The sequence below is a fragment of the Brachycentrus maculatus genome, unplaced genomic scaffold (assembly GCF_059751285.1).
Source record: "Brachycentrus maculatus isolate JH-2025_06_01 unplaced genomic scaffold, ASM5975128v1 h1tg000037l, whole genome shotgun sequence".
Classification (NCBI taxonomy): domain Eukaryota; kingdom Metazoa; phylum Arthropoda; class Insecta; order Trichoptera; family Brachycentridae; genus Brachycentrus; species Brachycentrus maculatus.
Window position 1 is genome coordinate 722,245 of NW_028280791.1, and position 21,185 is coordinate 743,429.

General features: G+C 33.8%; 1 protein-coding gene and 1 long non-coding RNA gene across 4 annotated transcripts; one reads left to right on the forward strand and one right to left on the reverse strand.

The window, feature by feature from the left end:
- Positions 1 to 3,524: 3,524 nt before the first annotated feature.
- Positions 3,525 to 5,206, reverse strand: LOC148312630 (uncharacterized). Of its 2 annotated transcripts, none has more exons than XR_015839083.1 (3): positions 4,904 to 5,206; positions 4,476 to 4,606; positions 3,525 to 3,838 (listed from the first exon to the last, which is right to left on the reverse strand). It is a non-coding gene; the product is annotated as an uncharacterized LOC148312630 (long non-coding RNA). The 2 variants fall into 2 exon arrangements; XR_015839088.1 differs by having other exon boundaries at positions 4,736 to 5,194.
- A 1,107-nt stretch (positions 5,207 to 6,313) lies between these two features.
- LOC148312631 (uncharacterized) lies at positions 6,314 to 19,893 on the forward strand. 2 transcript variants are annotated; one of them, XM_088275720.1, is made up of 10 exons: positions 6,314 to 6,428; positions 8,906 to 9,098; positions 9,877 to 9,945; positions 11,006 to 11,029; positions 12,285 to 12,341; positions 15,056 to 15,265; positions 16,093 to 16,345; positions 16,901 to 17,066; positions 18,031 to 18,215; positions 19,384 to 19,893. In XM_088275720.1, the coding sequence occupies exons 2-10, from the start codon at positions 8,918 to 8,920 to the stop codon at positions 19,562 to 19,564; spliced, it is 1,326 nt and encodes a 441-aa protein (XP_088131846.1). In that variant the 5' UTR covers positions 6,314 to 6,428; positions 8,906 to 8,917; the 3' UTR covers positions 19,565 to 19,893. The 2 variants fall into 2 exon arrangements, with proteins under 2 accessions (XP_088131846.1, XP_088131857.1); XM_088275731.1 differs by lacking the exon at positions 11,006 to 11,029.
- Positions 19,894 to 21,185: the final 1,292 nt, after the last annotated feature.

Genomic DNA, 21,185 nt, shown 5'->3' on the forward strand with positions numbered 1-21,185 from the left:
AGTTGTCAAAGTTTTTTCAAATTCGAAGGCGGCTGAACTTTGTTATTTATTGGTAAGTTTTATTAAATATTATTCTTGAAATAAATATTTAACTCTTTTATTAGGTATATTATGTTTTTATTATCACTTAAAATCGTGTTTTTATTATTCTTTTTACATATGTTTATAAGTTTGTTATTTTCCATGACAAGTAATCTACGTTTTTGTTAGTCATTTGTCTTATAGATCAAATCGACGTCTTAGAACTGATGGTGAAAAAGCAGTGTTTTTAGAAGATTTGGATAATGAGGAGATGAATACTAGAGGTGCTTCAGATGATGAACTGGATGACCTCATTCAAGATTTTAGCTTTTAGAAGAGCCTGGTGTTAATTCTCAAAATCACTACTCCACTCTTGTTGCTTGCAAATACGCTGATAGTGGCGATGAAGATGACATTCGTGGTATCGTATCAATGAAGAAAATAAAGTACTACTGCCAGAAATTATAGCATTTTATAATAAAATAAAATGTGGGTAGATGTTTTTGACCAGATGAGTAAAAAGTATTCTACGTCTAGAAAAAACGAGAAGATAGCCTTTGTGTATTTTCTATACCCTCTTAAATACAGTAGGAGTAAACTCCTGGATTTTTTATACTATGTCAAGAAGTCCAGACAAGAAACTCATTCCGAAAAGACGTCTATTTTTTAAGGAAATGGCAAAATCTCTTATAACACCGTATATGCAAGAAAAATTACAATGGCCATGTTTGCCCCGGGATATAAGGAAATCTATACATGGTATTTTAAAAAATGAAATGGACATTGCTGAACCAGTCCCTCGAGATACCAAACCTGATCGCTGCTGCTTCTGTCCGCATATAAAAGATAGGAAATCGAGGACCGCGTGCTCCTCTTGTCGTCGTCATATTTGTGCACCCATCAAATAAAAATATGCAATCTTTGCAAACAAAAATTTTAAAAATTATTTCAATTTGTTTTGTTTGTAGGCCTAAGTAATAGTACATTTGAGTAAATACAAGAAATTAATTGATAAATTTATAGTTTTATTTCTAACTCATAAATATCTACGGGGTACTCAGGTACCCCACGGTAGTATTCATGCCTATAAAGTTGAGGGTAGTGTTCTAGAGTTAATGACGGCTTCCTTTCAGACCTCTCCAGCATTAGCATTCCATTTTCCACTAACATCTCAACCTTATTAACCTCCCAAACTTGTTTGCCATAATTTTTATTTCTGCTAATAATTTGGATGCAACTGGCTATCCAGAAGCTTTCAGATTCATTGTCGTTGCATAACCTAGTTGTGAAAGTAGAGTGGAGTTCCCTAGATTTTCAATTCTGCGGCGATTGCATCGTTCAGAACTATCTTCAAAAGCTGTTCCGCACGACCGCGCTTTTGTTGTTTTCGAGTCATCTTGCCCCTATGTGCGGCGCGGCGAATTGCATTTGAATTCAAATCGTATCGGGTTGTGGTCCCGTGGTTAGTGTTTCGGATTTTTTAATCAAAGTTTTTCGGTTCGAACCCACTTTACCACAATTTGATACCACTTTCTAATAATGAGCCGCTTAGGCTCACAGAAATAGTATGAAATTGAAGTTTTTTTTTGTAAATAATAAAAACTCAAACAATTATCTTTTTTAAAATTGTAAAAAGTGTAAAATAATAATATATAAATAAAAAATAACTCGCATTGGCTAGAAGCGTGAACAGCCATAAAAAAAGAAGAAATATAAGTAAATAGATATTCGTCTTTGATCTTTGGTTCTGGGGACTAAGCCAAACTCAATCGCTAGCTCCGGCGAATGCCTTTCTATCTCTTTCTAATTCATGCCTGTCTCTATCTCGCGCCCCCATTGCTGTTGTTATGAATGTCTTTTTTTTATTTATTGGCTATTCACGCGTATCAATTCCACCGTTCAGCCAGGTTGTGCTATTATTTTTATTTTTATTTACATTATTTGTATGTGAGGCAAAAATATGTATGATAGATGTTCGAATGGTGAAAGAAGGAAAGAATGCAGGGCTGAGATAATCATTATTGATAAAATGGTGTACTGATGAAGTCAAGGAACTCGCCGAAGAAAAACCATCTGAAATACAGAAGCTCACCGTCACCAGAAGAATATGCTAAATATGTGACGGTGAGAAACCGAGTGAACTCGGACATAAATAATATCAACATATTTGTTGTTAGACAAATAGTTAAAAAAGCAAGAGAGTTCAATAAGACAGCTTACCTCTGCTTTGCAGGTCTTACTAAAGCATTCGATAGAGTCAGATTAAAGGAAGTCATTAAAATTGTCGATGAAAAAGAAATACCCTCTAATAATATCAGTTATGGCAAATAAAAACCTATCAGCGGAAGCTAAACTGGCAGTGCGCAACGGAGTCCTGGTTCCAACTCTAATGTATGGAAGTAAAACATGGAGTTGGCAAAAGAAGGATGAAAGTAGACTGAGTGCAGTCGAAATGCAATCTCTCAGAAGAATGTGCGACAAAACGATGCATGATAGATGTTCGAATAGTGAAATAAGGAAGGAATGCAAAGCGGAGATAACCATTATCAATAAAATTAAGAAAGGTGCGTTGAGATGGTTTGGACATGTGGAACGAATGAGTGAGGAAAGAACGGTAAAACAAATTTATGAGGCGAATGTAATGGGGAAAAGGAGCCGAGAAAGACCAAGAAAAACATGGCACGATCAGGTATGCCAAATAGTTGAAAGTGGTCAGGTTGGGAGTCGTAGTAATCGGCGGGTATGTATGAGGAGATGCATGAACGTGGAAGAGGCGAAGAATGTTTGCAAAGACAGAGTGGTGTGGCGTTCTATACTCTCTGCCTGAAGCGGCGTGATGGTTAGTTAGTTAGTTATAAAAGATCTAAACGAACGAGTGAAGAAAGGACTGTAAAAGAAATTTATGAGGCGAATCTTGTTGGGAACATGAGCAGAGGATGACCGGGCAAAACTTGGCATGATCAAGTATTTAAAATAATTGAAAGTGGTCAATTCAGGAATCCGAATAATCGGCGGGTATGTATGAGGTCCGCCTCCATAGTGTAGCGGTTAGCGCTCTAGGCTACCATGCTGGAGGTCCCGGGTTTGATTCCCAAGAGGGTCGCAATAAATATTATTGATTTTTCAGTCAAATATATATTTAATATGACCCTGGACTGGTACCTGAAGCGAAAGGCTGATCACCTTTCCTTCGTGTATTTAACGATCAAGATAACACTGCTTCTATATAATGCAGTGCCCTATGCACCTTTGGGGTGCGGATAAGGGTTGGGAGGAGGATGTGTGAGGGGATGCGTAAAGAAGAATGTGTACAAAGACAAGAGTAGCGTGGTGTGGTGTTCTATTCTCTCTGCCTATCCCTGCGGAAGCGGCGTGATGGTCAGTTAGTTACTTTAGATTGCATTTCTGTAAAAAATTAAGGTCAATGTTGTAAGATCACAGAGAGCGGGATAGGATGATACTTTTCAAGGATCTCGGTCATTAATGAACAAAATAAAAACATATTTAAGAGCATAATATGTTTATTTTCAGGGGGGAGAGTATACATATATTAGTCACGATGAATAACTCCCAAGAAAATTGTGCAATAACACACGTTTCATGGTTATATCATCTATCTGCCTATACATATCTGCAAACACTAAAACAGTAATTACTGGCTACACATCCAAATAAAACAATGCCGAATCGTCCTCTGTAGTTTATATATTCTGATCCAGCGCTAGGAAATGAAACTGTCCAAAGCGCCAACACAATGGGGGAAATGGAACCCTTCTGCCGCGACAAGTCATTTGCCAATAGTTGCATCTTGCATCGTCTGAAAAGGTAACAAAGTTACAGAATTAGTTTTTATGTTTGAAAAATAATTGCGAGCATTACGACCCACTGAGCGATCTCCGATTATGAGGATATCAGACACCAGTATACACTGAGATGGTCTTATAAGGTATACAGTGGCAGGCTTCCCGGAGGGGCTGATATGAAGAGTTCCAACCTCATCATAAAACTGCTCGTGGAGCACAGATGGGGGCTGAAAATTTGTCAGCATCAAGAGTCCAGTCCGGTATTGCGATTGCAAGCTTCGGCGGGCTGGTCTTCTTACATCATATATCCAATATTATTTATTAATTATCATCCATACCTATTTCTTTGTGAACAAAACATGGCCAAGCATTGCACCCACTAGTAAATTGACATTTGTAACTGTATAAGTAAAACTGGAAAACCATTTCAAAATCTATACGCCACGTGCTGTAGTTATTTTTGAATGACATCTTTTGTGTTTGTTGAATCTTATTTTATATGCATATATTGCAATAAACAACATTATATGACAATAAATGTACTTGTAATTATGTTTGGCTTCTTTCTTACGAGTCCATGCTCGGATGATATGGCGCGATTAGTGTAACTCTTTATGAAAGGTGGGCTTCAAATAACATTCAATCGTTCACCTCTTGAGCGCTGGACACGCAGGGTATTTTCTTTAAAGGATATTTAAACTCGGCTTCTGCCATCCCGACAATGTTCCGAAATTTCCCAGGTGGCTCTGCCGACAGCTCAGAGTCGGTTGTCCGTACTTTACCTAAAATATAACATAAAAACGATAATAAAAACAGACTCGCTGTCAACGGACTGTCAGAATGACATTTCACACAAAGAAGATTGCACAGTTTTTCAGGCATGAAAAACAACAACAAAAACAGTTGATTACCTGCAATGCTGTTGATGGGGTCATTCGGGAGGTTATAGAATACATATTTCTTCTAATTAGCGCTTATTTGAGCAGCAGTCGAGACAAATTTCTTGCGTAATTTGTTTGACAGCTGTTTGGCAAACGGCGGAATGAGAGGAAACGCCTTACCAATAATGAAGTACTCACATTTCCAATACATAATAGTTATTTTCAACACGAGATCACCCGGCGTGTCATTTATCGTTTACAATGAATTATATAAATTAGTTTGTGCAATGAATTCATGACGGTCGCCCGGCCAGACTCGAACGAAGCTTATATACAAATATCATATACTAATGATGGCGCTGTAGGTATTCGATTTCGCGTCACATCGCCAGGTTGGCAGTGAAATCTTTCGTCTTTCCAAAATTCGTACTTGAACGTTACAAAACCAGAGAAAATGTAACAAAATCTACTATTTTCCTCGTCGTGAGTGACCAGCATTATGTTATCAGTAAAAACATAAATGTAATAAAACAAGTAATTCATATTTTATCCATTTCATTCTTGTAAAAACTGTAACCGTAAAAAAGCTAGACCACAGCCGCTCTCGCCTGAATGCGACATTTATGAAAAGTATTCGCGCATTTAGTAATGACCTCTGGACTCCTCCCGTAGAGCGATTGTGCAATACACAAAATTTTACTGTCCGACAGTCCGGTTGGCATGAAAAAACGGATGTTGGCTTGTGCTTTTGTCCGTCTTTCTTCGAATTGGTGTGCTCGATCGGTGCGTGTGAACTCGATCACGCAAAACTGTCGTAGACGCTTTTATTTTTAGAAACCGGACTGCCGGACAGTAAAGTTCACGGAATTTTACCGTCCGGCAGTCCGGTTTTGAAAAATGAAAGGGACTACGACAGCTTAGCATGATCGAATTTACGCGCAACGTTTTCACGCACCGATCAAGAGCACCGATCCGAAGAAAATGGACAAAAGCACAAGCCAATCCAAGCCAATCATTGTTTTAAAACGCTGACTGAGGTTCCGGACGGTGAAATTCCGTATAGTGCACAAACGTCCATACAGTTACAATTATACCTTTTTAGGTATTCTTCACTTGAACTGTCGGACTCAATTTTGTTTTATCCTATATTCTATGGATCAGGGGTCGTCAGAAGCGACTTGCAGGCAGCATGCGATTTTTAGCATTGACGTTTGTGGCTCTTGAGGCATAAATCAATTTTACTTCATTTCAAACAGCCATATAACGAATTAATGAGATAGAGTAGCCGAATAGACTTGTACGGCATTCTCTCACTACACTTAAGCTTGGCCACATATGACCACATATTGTCTATTGTCTTAAAATGTTTTTTATCACGTTTTTTTCGATGTTTTCATGATGTTTACGTAAATGAGAAGATGAAATCAAGATTATCCTCTTGACATCTTTGTATTCCTAAACTGTGGGAAACCTATATGTGTGTATGTGTATCGGACGTCATACCATTTAAACGATCAAAAATCCAGTGATTATTATTTGAGAATTTAAAAATTAAAATATTTTCGTTTTCGAAAAGGTTTCAAACCTCTGATATTTTTATATGAAGTACTTACCTACATTAACAAAATTTTACAAAATGACAATCTCTTTTCTCTCGACTTGATATGACATTTTGATAATATGACATGTTTGTGACATTGATATTGTGAAATTGTGTTTTCGTGTAAGTAAAAACTTTTACTCGGCCATATTTTTGAAAAATTCCGCAGAGTGTCACAGTTTTATTTATTTATTCAAAACAAGTATGAAAAAACTTCCTGATCCACATAGCTTCCGCATTCTGGGATCCTGTTATTTTAATATCCTTGATATTCTGATTTACTTTCTATAAGTAGTAGATATTCTATATTATGTATATTCTTTTTTGAGTATACATCCCGGAGAGATTCATATATAATATTATCAAACTTTTAAAAATCGTGCATTTTGTATTACAAGTTTTCCTTTACTTTTTACATCATTAAAATTATGTCTCACAATCATGTATGTATATAAATGCATTTTTATTATTAAATACTATGTATGTAAAAAAATTATTATCCCAAGTTTTCACCAACCATTTCATATTATAATTGTTAAATTTGATTTGCTGTGTAGCTTAAAATGACATCGGAGTTTAAATGAATTGAGTTTCTTTTCGTTTTCCAAAGTGTAGGTACATATGTATGTATATTTGACATTTAGTTAGTCATGCAACTTCAAAACAATGTTTATGTACTGCTTATCTACGTACCTATACAGACCACGGTGACATTGGGAGCCACATGACTGGTACTGACCCACAACCAGATTAAGAATAATATATCGTATTACGGCTGTTATGTAGTTTAGTATATGCAAAACTGCTGCCGAGTTTTCACTCTCGCTAATAGCAAAATAAATTTAAAAGATTTATTCTCAATAGTATGGGTATTGTTTTTTTCATTTTCCATCTCATCTCCTTCTAAAAAATCAACTTAACCACAATTTTAGTGGATTCTTTTTTAAAAATAAGTTATGCGTGAACAAAATAACACTCTTTCAATCAGGCATTTCTTCCCGTTCGGTTGATTGATGCTTAACGGCTGGAAGTGTAGTACCTTCTGTGCCTGCCTCATTTCAATGGCAAAAAAGAATCTTCACAATTTTACCGATTGTTTGCGTAGTTGGTCGATTATGACGACCATAATCAGCGCGTATAATGCGCGAAAAGTGGCCACGTTTTAATCACCACTCTGGTAGTAAGTTTTAATAACTTCAACTGGTTCGTTTGTTGAGCAATGCATTATAACATTTCACTAATATTATGATACTTCAGATGACAGCTGAGTTCGACAGGCGTCGAATGTCAGCGCTTTCAACTTGAAATTACGAAATGAATGTACATATCAAACCACAATGAAAGTCTTCATTTTATATGTATCTTTGAGTCTTTCGTGTACATCGGTATTTCAACAAAATAACCTATATTATTGAATACCTGACACTTGACAGGCAATGCATTTGAAGATTAAAAAAATAAGTCATTTAGAAAACATATTCTGTTATTGAAATAATTCAGTTCCTGGAATGAGAGTTTTACGAGCATAAAATTTGAAACTAATTTTTGTCTCTGTTCCGCGCCCACTCGTCTCCTATGACCAAACGAGCAAGAGATGTCGTGCGTATTTCATGAAAGCAGGTATAGGCAAGTACAGATAGGCGATATAATAATAACCATTTAGAACTGCACTTCAGTCATTTTTATCATTTTCAAAGATAAAGTGGTTTAAAACAAAAAAGAAAATTCACGCTGGACCTTTATTTTCGCCCGTTGTCAGTGGTCCGCCCGGCATAAAAAACAACCGCTTGAAATGTGTTAATATAAACCAACCCTCACCAGAGAACTGAGATGCTGGTTGCTCACTCAGTTCCTCATTGCACATAACACGATCATTGCTAATCACTAACAAGCTTTGCCTATCATTGCACAACCAAATCCTGGGGAGCGACCGATCATTTATAGCTACACAAATGTACTAATGAGTTACAGAAGGATAAAACACAATTACTTTGTAACTACTGCTGGGGGTACTAAATAATTATCAGCCTTACTAATAATAATTTGCCCCTTATCAAAAAGTTATGTAACATTTTAGGATATCTATTGTTGAAATCTGGTAGAGCTGTTGACTGCAGTAAAACTTTGAATCTGAATGCTTATTCTCAAGGATCTGGTTATTATGGCTATTTGACTAAGATGGGATGATATCTCTACCATGCAAATATCTGATGATCGAGATCCCTCACTACTGGTCTAATTCCAGCCAGAGATAAACAAGAAAAAGAAAGGCGAGAAAACGCTCTCACGGCAGACTCTCTTTGTGTACCACCTTATTTATTCGATACATCTTCTTATCTCTTATCTTCAGCCTTCTTCTTGTGTCCAGTATTGAACAAAGGCCTCCCTTCTTTACTTCCACAGTTGTCTATTGGATGCGACTTTTTTCCAGTGCAGGCCCGCCACTTTCCTAATGTCATCGGACCATCTTGTCTAGGGCCTACTCACGCTTCTGCGTCCTGTTTAATACATACTAGCTATCAATACTAAAAGGCCTACCTGCAGAGTGTAATTTCTACATCTATGCTATCTATAATTTGTTTTGATCTGTCTCATTGCAGGCTGTTTTTACAATGCCGTTAATCGATGGTATTGGAGATGAAGTGACACAGTTTGTGTTTGCCATGGCGGTCTGTTTTGTAATCCTAGTGGCCTGGTGGTCTACTGGTTATCGAAATGATCGCCTCAGAAATGTATTTGTAATGGAAAGTAATATACGACGGCTAGTGAGACTTGTACCCAGTAGGATGATTGGTATGTAACAACATTTGATGGACTTCTTTCAAATTGCATATTATTTTGTTGTTTTTTTTTTACTCACTCTGTTGGCATCGGTATTTAAAAATTACCAAAAATATTAAAAAATCTGTTCAATTTCGATTTAAAAAATTAGAGAAAATATGCTCAAAACATTGTATAATATTGCAACTGTTATACTTGATAAAATATTAAATGTACGAGTATGAAATAATCGTTGTCTGCTTTGTGCAACATACACAAGCTTGTACAAGTAGGGGTATGTAACCCCCAGTACTGTGGCTATGTTGCTATTCTGTTCTTATTATTATTAATATTTTGTCTCCATTTGTTTTCTGTATAACAGAATTTTTTCCTCTCTCTGAGCTCTTTTACTTACCTCATATATGCAAAAAGGCCAAGACTCTGAACTAATAATTTTAGCATCATATTGACATTTACCAATCAGGTGAATGACAAATGGATACATCTCAGGATATGCATTTGAAGGTTTTAACAACAGCTAGTTTGCACATTAAAATGAGATTGGCAAGTTTTTTAAAAGGGAAATTTAAGGTCTTAGTTTAGTGAATTTTCCGGCGACCTTTGCGGAATGCCGAAAAAAGGTTTTAGCGCAGCATTGAAGATAAAAAGTTGCGGAGCATTATCCTGCTTGACTTGAGTAAATTTAATTGGTACTTAAGTTTCATTTTATATCCCAATCAATAACATGTAATATATATTTTCACATTCAAAGATAATAACTTAATTTCTCATATTTAAAAAATAATTACAGTGAGATTACCACAAACTGCATTACTTCCTTGGCATCCATCTGTGCCTGTGGTAACGACTAATGAATCAGGTATTTATATTACAGACCATTTAATTTTTTTAAATACTGCTTAAAAATATATATTACTTTATTATATATAATAATAATATTTGCTTTTTGATCTTTCCATACCGTAATATACTTATCTGAAGTATTTAATATATTGGTGGTTGTATAAATAATACACCAATTTAGATATAAAGTACTACGATTCCAGATAATAGTCAAGCCCGCCTGCACAGTGTAGTGGTTAGCGATGCTGGAGGTCATGAGTTTGATTCCCAGAGGGGCTTTTAAATTATTTAATATCATTGATTGATTCGGCAGCAACTTTTTGATGAAATCTATCCATTTTTAATTCAGATTTTACTTGGTAATTACCACTATTTCTTAAAATCTATTGTGACACATGTTTCGATGCATTCCATATCATTTTCCGTGTTTGAAAATGCTGCGGATTAGATTTTAAGAAATATGGCGTTCACCAAGTAAAACTTAAATTACAAATATTTAATATCACCCTGTATTTGTGGATGAAGTACAGGACTGATCACCTTGCCTTTGTGTAATCAAAGTTCAATGACACTGACAATGTGACGCTTTGCCCTATGCACCATTAGGTGAGGATAAGGGTTAAAAATGTAGTTTGTCTAGTTTATTACCATATATTCAATATAAATGGCCAAACTATCGTAGCACTTCTTTATAATTTTATCTTATTTCTGTTTCTTGAATTCATTTCCATTGACATTCACAAACTTTTTAAATACATAAAAATAATATTATTTTGAGAAATAAAACAACTTTTTTTTTATCCACTCACATTTTTTGATGTGTGGATCAAAAAACAAAAAAGTCTTTTTATTTCTCAAAATAATAAATCACTATGATCCACAAATTTAATGCTTTAAATATTCAAAATACAAAAAAAATACAAAAATAACATAAAAATAAGCTATCTGTCAGTAAAATTGCAAGCTATTATCATAACAATTCAACTATATAAATAATGTTTAATAAAATTATATTAAATTTATTTACAGGTATATTTAATCTCAATATTTTATTATAAGCTTAATTTATTTTTTAGAGGAAACAAGTGAAGATGAAGTAGGTAAGTGGTTATATGAAATTATAATGTATGCATTTGAATTAGTACCTACTTCACAGTCTCCCCTAAAATTGAACATGACTTGAAAATAATGAATGCAACATTTATCTATCATTGCCGTTTATTTATTGGTTAAAATTTCCTGTTGATTTGTTTGCCTTTCCGGGGGGGTCAAAATAAATATATGTGTTTATTCAGTCTGATATTGATTTAATTACATTGCTTTCATGCAATTAACAATCAAGATAATAAACAAACCTTTCCAGATTATTTTTATGCATGAAACTAGATCTTTCAAGATGAATGGCTCCAATTTTCATAAATATATAGACGTATCCGTACAATAAGACAAAACTATCCCAGAAGAAGTGTAGACGCACCTGCATGGTCCCTGTTTATAAATATTTTTTGTTTGTAAAATCGAATGTTACTGACATCTGTAGATAATTTTGAGTAACTCTTTGAAAATTCAAATGACATTGTGGCAATACCGACAGAGTAATTTGAATTTTAGATTTTTCTGGATCACATTGCCTTCATATAATAAAATATGAAATTAACGTCGCATCAATTCTATGCATCATTTATTGGGCGCAGATAACGTTCAATAGTAGTAGTCATAGATTTTCGAACATATTCTTCCATTGGCAGTTTGAAAATATTTTGATTAAAAAATAACTGCTAACTAACTAACTAACCATCACGCCGCTTCTCCTCAGGGGTAGGCAGAGAAAATAAAATGTCACACCACTCTGTCTCTGCAAACATTTTTCGCCTTTTCTACATTCATGCATCTCCTCATACATACCCGCCGATTTTTGTGACTCTTGACCTAACCACTTTCAAGTATTTGTAATACTTGAACATGCCAAGTTTTCCTCAGTCTTCCTATGCTTCTATTACCAACCACATTCGCCTCATAAATTTGTTTTACTGTTCTTTCTTCACTCATTTGATTCATATAAATATTTGATATACAAAATACTAGATGGAAAACCTTTGTGTATTTTTAGATTTGAAAGTAGTTAAAAATTATCGTATTTTAAACATCCAATAAAAACATTAAAAATCGTAATAACTGGAAAATATTGTTATTTAATTTATGCCTTGTAATAAAGCATTATTTTATTATCAGAAATTTTAAAAATAATGTTTTTTTCAAATTGAATCTTCATTATAACTCATTAGTCAAAGGGTTTATCTGACAGAATATTTATACTCTCATTCGCATTTTTAAATGCCTTTTTTCTTATTCCAGCTAGTTCAAATGCTTCTACATCTTCTACGGAAGACTCGATAGAACCTATTACTCCAGGTAAAAAAAACAAACCAAATTACTCACCGTGAAAATATGTTTTGTCTTAGTATTCTATCTCCCAAAATTTATTATTCATGCAATTTTGCAGATAACCCGTACACAAATTGGTAAACAGATGTTGTTTTTCTTTTTCTTATCTGCATATATGGTAATCAGTAATAATGAAATCATCAAATTAGAAGTGCAAATATAAATTTGAATAATATTTCCTCATAGGTCAAAATCAATTTAAAAGAAATAGAAGGGACAAATTTATTTACTTCACAAAGTCAAGGTTCGGATAGCATTTCCAATTGCAATACGAAAGCAGCCATTAAAACTTCCCAGAATTTAAGCAATATGTATGTTTAATAATGGGATTGTGTTTTTCATCTTTTGTTTAGTCCACAAAAGTTTGTTTTTTTTTGGTAGGAGTTGCATTTATTATTTACCTTGCTTATTGTGTACAAGGTTTATAGATCAATTAGTGGATTTTGTTTATTTTAGCTAAAAACATCTTTTATTTTAATCTGTATTGGGAACATGAAGAGATAATGTAGTGTGGGCCAATCAGGAACTACTCAGCATTTGCTCATTACTGGGAGAAAACCGTGTAAAACTCCTCTGGAGAAGCCGGACTGTTGACTTATATAAAAAATATATAGGATCTATATTTAAAAAAATGGTTAACTGTTATTCTGCTGTATGCTGTAATCGTATTTACTTTTTGGCTAATATGATTTTGTTATCAATATACTTTATAAATAAAACAGAGGGTAGTTCAACATTAGTTTTGTGCTGTGATACGAATAAAATAACTTCTTTACTAGCTTTGACCTGGAAATAGCAGTTGGTACAGTACAATTAATATCCATCTAGCCCAGGGGTGGGCAAATTTTTTGGCTGCAGAGCAACATAGATAAAACATTGAACGCGGACCACTGTAATTTTAATATATATATATTTGTCCCGCATGAGGACTAATTGTTCGCCTCCGGTAGTACTTTAAACTGTATTTTTACATTTTAACCAGCAGAAATAACTGAAATGAGTAATTAAGATTAAATTACAATTTTAAAGCATTAACCTCTTACAATGTTTCCTCTGATAAATGCGGTACCTATCTCAACGTTATAGGGGAATTTACTGTACATAAACTGTAAGCTAATGGATTTATATTATCCACTGACACTTCGTGATGGAATTGCATTTTTAATTTATTATTAGATTAAAACCAATATTTTTAGCTTTTCCACTTTTTTATTTGACCAGCGACCGGGTTTCGTCGTTACCGACATCATCAGACTGGTGAGAGGCTTTACAAATTTGTATGTTATATATAAAAGAAGGCAGGAGTTGATAACCATGATTTGATATAATTTTATGAGAAATTAATTTAATTTTAGTGAATTTAAGTATTGTATGATATTTTAAATATTTTTTTATAAAGGTTTTTTGTATTGAAAGCACGATTTTATATAAAGTTAAAATAGATTTGTATTTTTTGTAAATGAATTTAAATTATGTAACGAGGTATCAGGAAATGCTGGTTGACGGCTCCTTCCACTAAGCTGTGGTTGTCCGGGGGGAGTCCGAAGTTCTCTGAAATGTAAATTTCCCGGCAGTCATTTCTTATCGACAAGACATTAAAAGAGACTTGCAACATCTCAATTAAATAAAGCTCTCATTACAGAGACTTCAAAAGTAGTTAAAAAATGGGCTAAATTATCTTTTATAGGGGATAGTAGCAACAGAATCGGAAAACTAGCGAACAAAGATGAATGTTCCATAGCCTTTTATAATAATTCAAATCTGGGGAAGATACTAATTAATAATAAAGATAAAAGGGAAAAAGAAACAAATTCAGGCTCATATTTATTAAGTTGTGGATCATGCAGTGCTGAATACGTGGGGCAAACAGGACGATCGTTTAAAATAAGAATAAACGAACATGTCCAAAGTTGGAGAAATAAAAAAGAAAACTCCACTTTTGCAAACCACTTGATAGAGTCAAATCATGATTTCGATAAAAATTTTAATGTAAAAATCTTACACAAATGTAGTAAAGGTAAAAAATTAGATAGGCTCGAAATTTTGGAAATAAATAGATTAAAAAATTGTCATAATAAAGACATATTAAATGATCAAGTAACACACATTCATTCTCCCTTACTTTACCCATTAGAAAAGAAACAATAGATGCCTTAATGTCTTGTCGATAAGAAATGACTGCCGGGAAATTTACATTTCAGAGAACTTCGGACTCCCCCCGGACAACCACAGCTTAGTGGAAGGAGCCGTCAACCAGCATTTCCTGATACCTCGTTACATAATTTAAATTCATTTACAAAAAATACAAATCTATTTTAACTTTATATAAAATCGTGCTTTCAATACAAAAAACCTTTATAAAAAAATATTTAAAATATCATACAATACTTAAATTCACTAAAATTAAATTAATTTCTCATAAAATTATATCAAATCATGGTTATCAACTCCTGCCTTCTTTTATATATAACATACAAATTTGTAAAGCCTCTCACCAGTCTGATGATGTCGGTAACGACGAAACCCGGTCGCTGGTCAAATAAAAAAGTGGAAAAGCTAAAAATATTGGTTTTAATCTAATAATAAATGTAAGCTAATGCATTTGTTTCCAATTTGTAACATTCTTTGATATAGAAGCTGGACTATTGTTCTCATAATTATAAGCAATAATACTTTTTTAGGTGATATATATCCTGATCAAATGTCACCACAACCTGATCCCCCGCAAAGTGTCACAGCAGATACAGCCTCTGAAGGTGGCACATCTGAGGAATCTACCTCAAGAACATCTCTGCAAGATGTGGAGATGGATAGTATAGTAAATGCCATGGATTCGGAGACAAGTGTCCTCCGCAATCGTCGTCTGGCATTCTTCAAGACCCACCCTGGAGGTATGAGTTGTTAGTGAGTCGGCATAGATTGTTTCACATTCCTATACACAGGACCAACCTGCCGATGGTTATGCCTGTAGAAAGAGCTACCTCTATGTTGAACAATATCTCATTGGATATTGATCTGTTCCATGTGTCTGAAGGAGTTTTCCGAAGCGGGATTCTTCTACACCTTTAGCAATAGTATTCATGCATATTTTGGATTTTAATATATACGCTTTAAATTTTAAGTTTGTAATGTGTATGTTAATTGTAAATAAATTGAATTGAATTGAATTGAATTGAATCGAATCATAGTGAAATCGGGTAACCGAAAAGGTCACAGTTACCTAATAATGTCACATCACTAATATTAAGTGGTTTAGCATTAGTGTTACAAGTGGCATAAATGAGTTTAACACATTGACTGCTAAAATAATTTTCAGAATTCCGGTCTAAAAAGGCAATTTCATTTAATCATAGTCAATAAAAATATTCTTTTACTTCTTGATTTTGAATAAAAATTATAATTACAATTTCATATTCTGTTCATTTATTAATAAATTTTCTGTTCATGTAAGCCAGCATTGATTTTTTGTTCTCTTCCCAGAAGCCATCTATCCATATTAACACTGATATACTACAAATTTTTATCGTAGCTGCACGAATATGGCAAGGAAACGCAGCACAAGATAACTCGTATTTGGCGTCGTAGCAAAGAACGCAATCTACGAATTATCTCGTATTTGGCAGTCAACGTGTTAAACAAAATCCGAAACATATTGAAGTTTATTTTATGTTCTTAGTTGTTCTTTATGTTTATTAACTATTTCAAATTTTCTTCCCAGCTTTTCCAAATTCCAGCGATGAAGCCAGAAAGCTGGACAGAAGAAGTCCATCAGGAGATACAGTTGAAAGTACTGATAATTTTGATGAAGACAAAGATGAAAGAGAAGATAAAGATGAAAGTGTTAGTGAAACATCAGAAAATAACCCAAGCGAATCTGAAAATGACAATATTAGAATTCGCCTCAAATATTTAAACGATGACGAAAAACTAGTGGACGGAAAATTACACGAATTGCTAGGAGACTTCAAGAGGTAATTTATGTATATAAAATTGTCTTACTATAAAAACTGAGGGTAAAAAATTGTCCTCGGCTTTTGTCTTTAAAAAATCTTAAGTTTGTTCCATTAAGTTTACACGAGCACGGATATGCAACCCCGAGTGCCCTAGCCATTGCTACTATTCTACTTTTCCTACTCAATTTACTTACCTATATAGCAGTAATATCCTTCACTGCCTATTATTAAATATATTCCACTCTTGGAACCAAATTCCAAGTTCATTATCTAGAGCACAGGAATTCACTGCCTTCATATAATTTTTGCTCAAATTAACACCGTGTTGATCCAATTTGGTGCCCTATGCACCATTGGACGTTAATTGAGTTTAAAAGTAATTACTAAAAAAGAAATAAGGTTTTGTTTAATCTTAATAATACGCTGTTACATGTGATTAAAATACCTCAAATTTATTTTCAACATGTTAACAAAATGCGGGTTTTGTTAAATGTTTAATTTTTATATACATATTTAAAGCCATTAAAAAGAAATATCATGCTTTTAACCTTATTTTTTTTAATTTCATTTTAGGAGACACTTTGAAGCAGAACTGAGCTCCCGGAAGTTGGTCCGCCTAATATTTAATGGCCAAGTCTTGCAGAGAGATGGGGCAACATTAGCATCGTGCGGACTATTTGATAATTGTGTGGTACATTGCCTGGTACACCAGCCAAGAACGGCTAGTCAGTTTGCTCAGGTAAAGATTTTTTTTGGCTAAGCACCCCCATTAACATGTACCTATATTTAAAGTGTTGCCATAAAAACTACACCAGTACCCACAATTATTTTCAACCCTTTTTTTAAACTTTATAAAATTAACAACTTTGTTTTTAACCACTTTTTTATTGGTACACTTTTTCTTCAACCGGTTTCGACAAGAATCTTGTCATCATCAGGGTTTCGTGTACTAATTCTAAAACATTGAAATACTCATGATTAGGTGAGTGGGCGGTTTAACCCTTCCCTTACGATGACAAAAACAAAAACGCGCTCCGGTGATATGTATTCCTTTTTTTTGCTAAATGTTTGCCATTCATTCCAGAATGGTCAATTTATATAAGAATAGACATCAGATTAGTCCGCCTCCGTAGTGTAATGGTCAGCATGCTCGGCTACCGTTCTGGAGGTCCCGGGTTCGATTCCCAAGGGGGGTAAAATAAATATAAGTCATTTATTCACTGTCATATTTATTCAATATGTATTACACTGGACTGGTACCTGAAGCGGAGGGCTGATCACCTTTCCTTCATTTGTAAACGATCAAGATAACACTGCGTTTATATGACGCAGTGCCCTATGCACCATTGGGGTGCGGATAAGGGTTTTATTTTTATTTTATTTTAATATTTTACTTTAGTATTTATTTAATATTACTCTGGAATGGTCCCTGAAGTGCAAGAGTGATCATCTTGCCTTCATGAAAGTAATGATCAAGATATCACTGCGTCAATATGATGCAGTACCCTATGCACCATTGGGTAGGGATTAGAGTTAGAAGAAGAAGAAAACATCAGATTCTCGAGGGACTTGTACATATTCCATTCTTAAATGCATAATTCTGGACTGATTACTTTGACTTTGTGATATAAACAATTGAGTTAACTTTGCATTGGACCGGGTTGGTATTAAGGACATATCATAATTGGCTGTCTATATTTCAGGTCGAACAACAACTTAATCCGACAGTAATCCCAGAATTGCACCCTAGTGTGGTAGTTACAACCCAGATGCGAGAGTACTTTCACCTTCCTCAGGACAGTGTGCCACAGGAGGAGAGAGACTGGGACCTCAGTCATATCCTACTTACCATTCTGGCATCTATATTGTCTATTGCCTGGTATTGCCAGTAAGTGTATTTACATTTAAATATATCTCTTTTTTTTTATAATCTGTAAAATAGCTCCTATACACATGCAAATGTATTTGACAGTATTTATTTATGATTCCTCGTGTCAGCAATACTTATCCATCAATATGTTATGTTTAGTTATTATTTTTGTCAGGATAGTGCCTTAAGAATTCTTTTTTTTTTGTTTAGGTGATTGACATACATAATCTATTTGATATGTATGCTCTCTAGATAAATATATACATATTTGTTTTCTGTTTTAGGGGCCTAATAAAAATTTAGTATGTACTAAATACATATGTTTGTACTCTTTCGATATGTTACGAAATGTAAATAACATATCGCTCACTCCTTTCAACAACGTCATATATCAAAAAACTTGATTTTTCAGGAGATCGTTTTTAAAGTTTAAGAATATAGTGAAATGTATTAAAAATAAATATCAAGCCACTTATAGAACTTTTTACTGTGAAACAGATCTTTTTAAGTAAAACCTGAAGGTTTTTTTTCCATTTGAAAAATATTTAGTATTATTTTTTGACATCTCATCAAAGATGAAGAAGAATATGGAAGTCTGGGCATTGGCTGCAGCCTGACGGTCGTCAGCCCCGTAAACACTCAAAATGTAAATATTTAGTATATTTAAAAAAAATAATTAAACAATACCTATTCTTCAAAATGCAAAAACAACACTTTCTGCCTTTTGCTGGAATATAGAACATTTTCTGGGCATTCCAAAAACATGCACAACTGAAAATTGACGATTTTTTATTTATGACGTTGTTGAAAGGAGTGAGCGATATGTGTTGCTGTCGAGGTCGAAACTGATATATTTTTTTTTTAAACAGTATCAACCCTAATGTTTCTTTTAATATTAATGTAATCATAATTTTTATTTTTTATTTAGTTTATCTGCATTTTTTTCAATTGCTCTCCAATGTTACGTGGAAAAGTGACAAATGACGCTGAGATTGATAAAATTTTGTAGATAATTATTATTTTATTGTGTATAAAATCTATCATTACTCTTATTTTATGAATTTTCTTATTTTTGGGCACAACTTTAATTTTTAACCTACTATCTGTTTTTATTTGCAAACAAAAGTGCCTTACAAAGCAGGGTAATAATATTTTTCCTCCATTTTAATTGTTTTTTTTTTTGCAGCATAAGATTTTCAAGTCTGTTTGGAATAGCAGCGAGCATCGCAATGCTGGGGTTGACAGCACTATATTTCATCGCTCTTATTTGTGTTTACTTTCCTGATTCAACGCAAACTTTGGTCGGTAGCCCCAGTATGCCGATACCCAGCACGACGCCACCCACTGAGACTGTGAATGCCGAGTAAAGTACTTACAGAGTGTGTCGTCCCTTCATTAGTATGTATAAATTTAAAATTGTGTTCGGTCAGACACAAAGTAACTCGATGCTACAATGTAGTTTCACCAAATGTGCATTTTTACCGAGATAACTTGTAGATTGCGTTCTTTGCTAGGACGCCGACTATGAATAATCTCGTACTGTGTTTACTTGCCATATTCGTGCAGCTAATAAAATTCGAAGTATATCAGTGCTAATATGGATAGATGGCTACTGGGAAGAAAACAAAAAATCAATGCTGGCTTACATGAACAGAAAATTTATTAATAAATTAATAGAAAATATAATTTAAAAAAATATATATTGAAAATCAAAAAGTAAGAGAATATTTTTGTTTATGAAATTGGCTTTTTTAGGGGGAATTCTAAAAATTGCCGTGGCAGTCAATGTGTTATTGTACTACTTACTTGTGTTGTTATATATTGCAGTTAATATTACTCATTAAGTTATCCCGTGGTTTAGGTAAGTATTACCTTCACTAATACAAAAGGAAGATACTGTGTTAACTACATAATATGGATAACTTTACTTCTGAACCTTTATTTATAACTTCTTTGATATTTTTAAACCGGTTGTTGATTCTGTCCTATTCTGGAAACCGAGTATGTACAGTAAAACCTTTATCTATCGTTTTTAAAGGGACCTATTGAAATAAACAATGAATGCGGCATTAAGAGATCAATACACAAGGAGATATGATCGAGTAAAAATACCGTGCTCCCAATCTGCATAACCATTGGCAGGTTAAAATTTTAGGAAGAATACAAGTTTTAGATGTTAATAAAAATACAAAGCTGAGCTAATTATTTTTAAAAAATACCATGCTGAACTAAAAACAATCAAATATTGTCGTCGAAGGTTACAAAATTGAAAAGAATGTAAAAAAACAGACAAAACATATCAAATATGCAGCGTAATTCAAACAATGAATGCGGGAAAATGGTGGATAGAAGCGATCAGTGCGATCTATTTTTCTATGAAATGAATTAGGGGTAGAAGAAATAAACAACACATCTGGGAAAACAATTATTCGAGGAATGATAAATAGAGGTTTCACTGTTTACACATCTTTTGTGTACTGTGACTAGATTGTGGAAGATGATAAAATATAATTTTGTATGTATTAGTGCTGGGTTGCGTAAAATTTGTAAACTTAGATATTCTAAGTTAAAATTACGCTCTACCTATTGCTAGATGGTGTATTACGTAAGTACATCACCAGGCATCATTGTGGAATTAGGGTCGGGGTGGATTGGCTGCAAAATGCCTGCAAACAGTGTGTTGGTTACCATTCTTTTTACAATGGAATTTTGTTTATTTACCAAATAGAAGCGTAGTCAAAGTTTTCTACGCCAAATTGTTAACACCCAGATTAAATAAAATGTCATCTCTAACAACACTAAAATCACTACCCAACTATCGACAGGAGTGGATCTTTCTCTAAAAATATTTATATTTATCATAAACTACAGTATGAGAGCGGAAAAATCTTTAAAAGAAGTTTTTTAATACCTTTTTTTCCTCTGTTAATTATATTGGTCAACTCTGTGACTGTTTGAACGATAATAACTGCAATCTATGTGTATTTT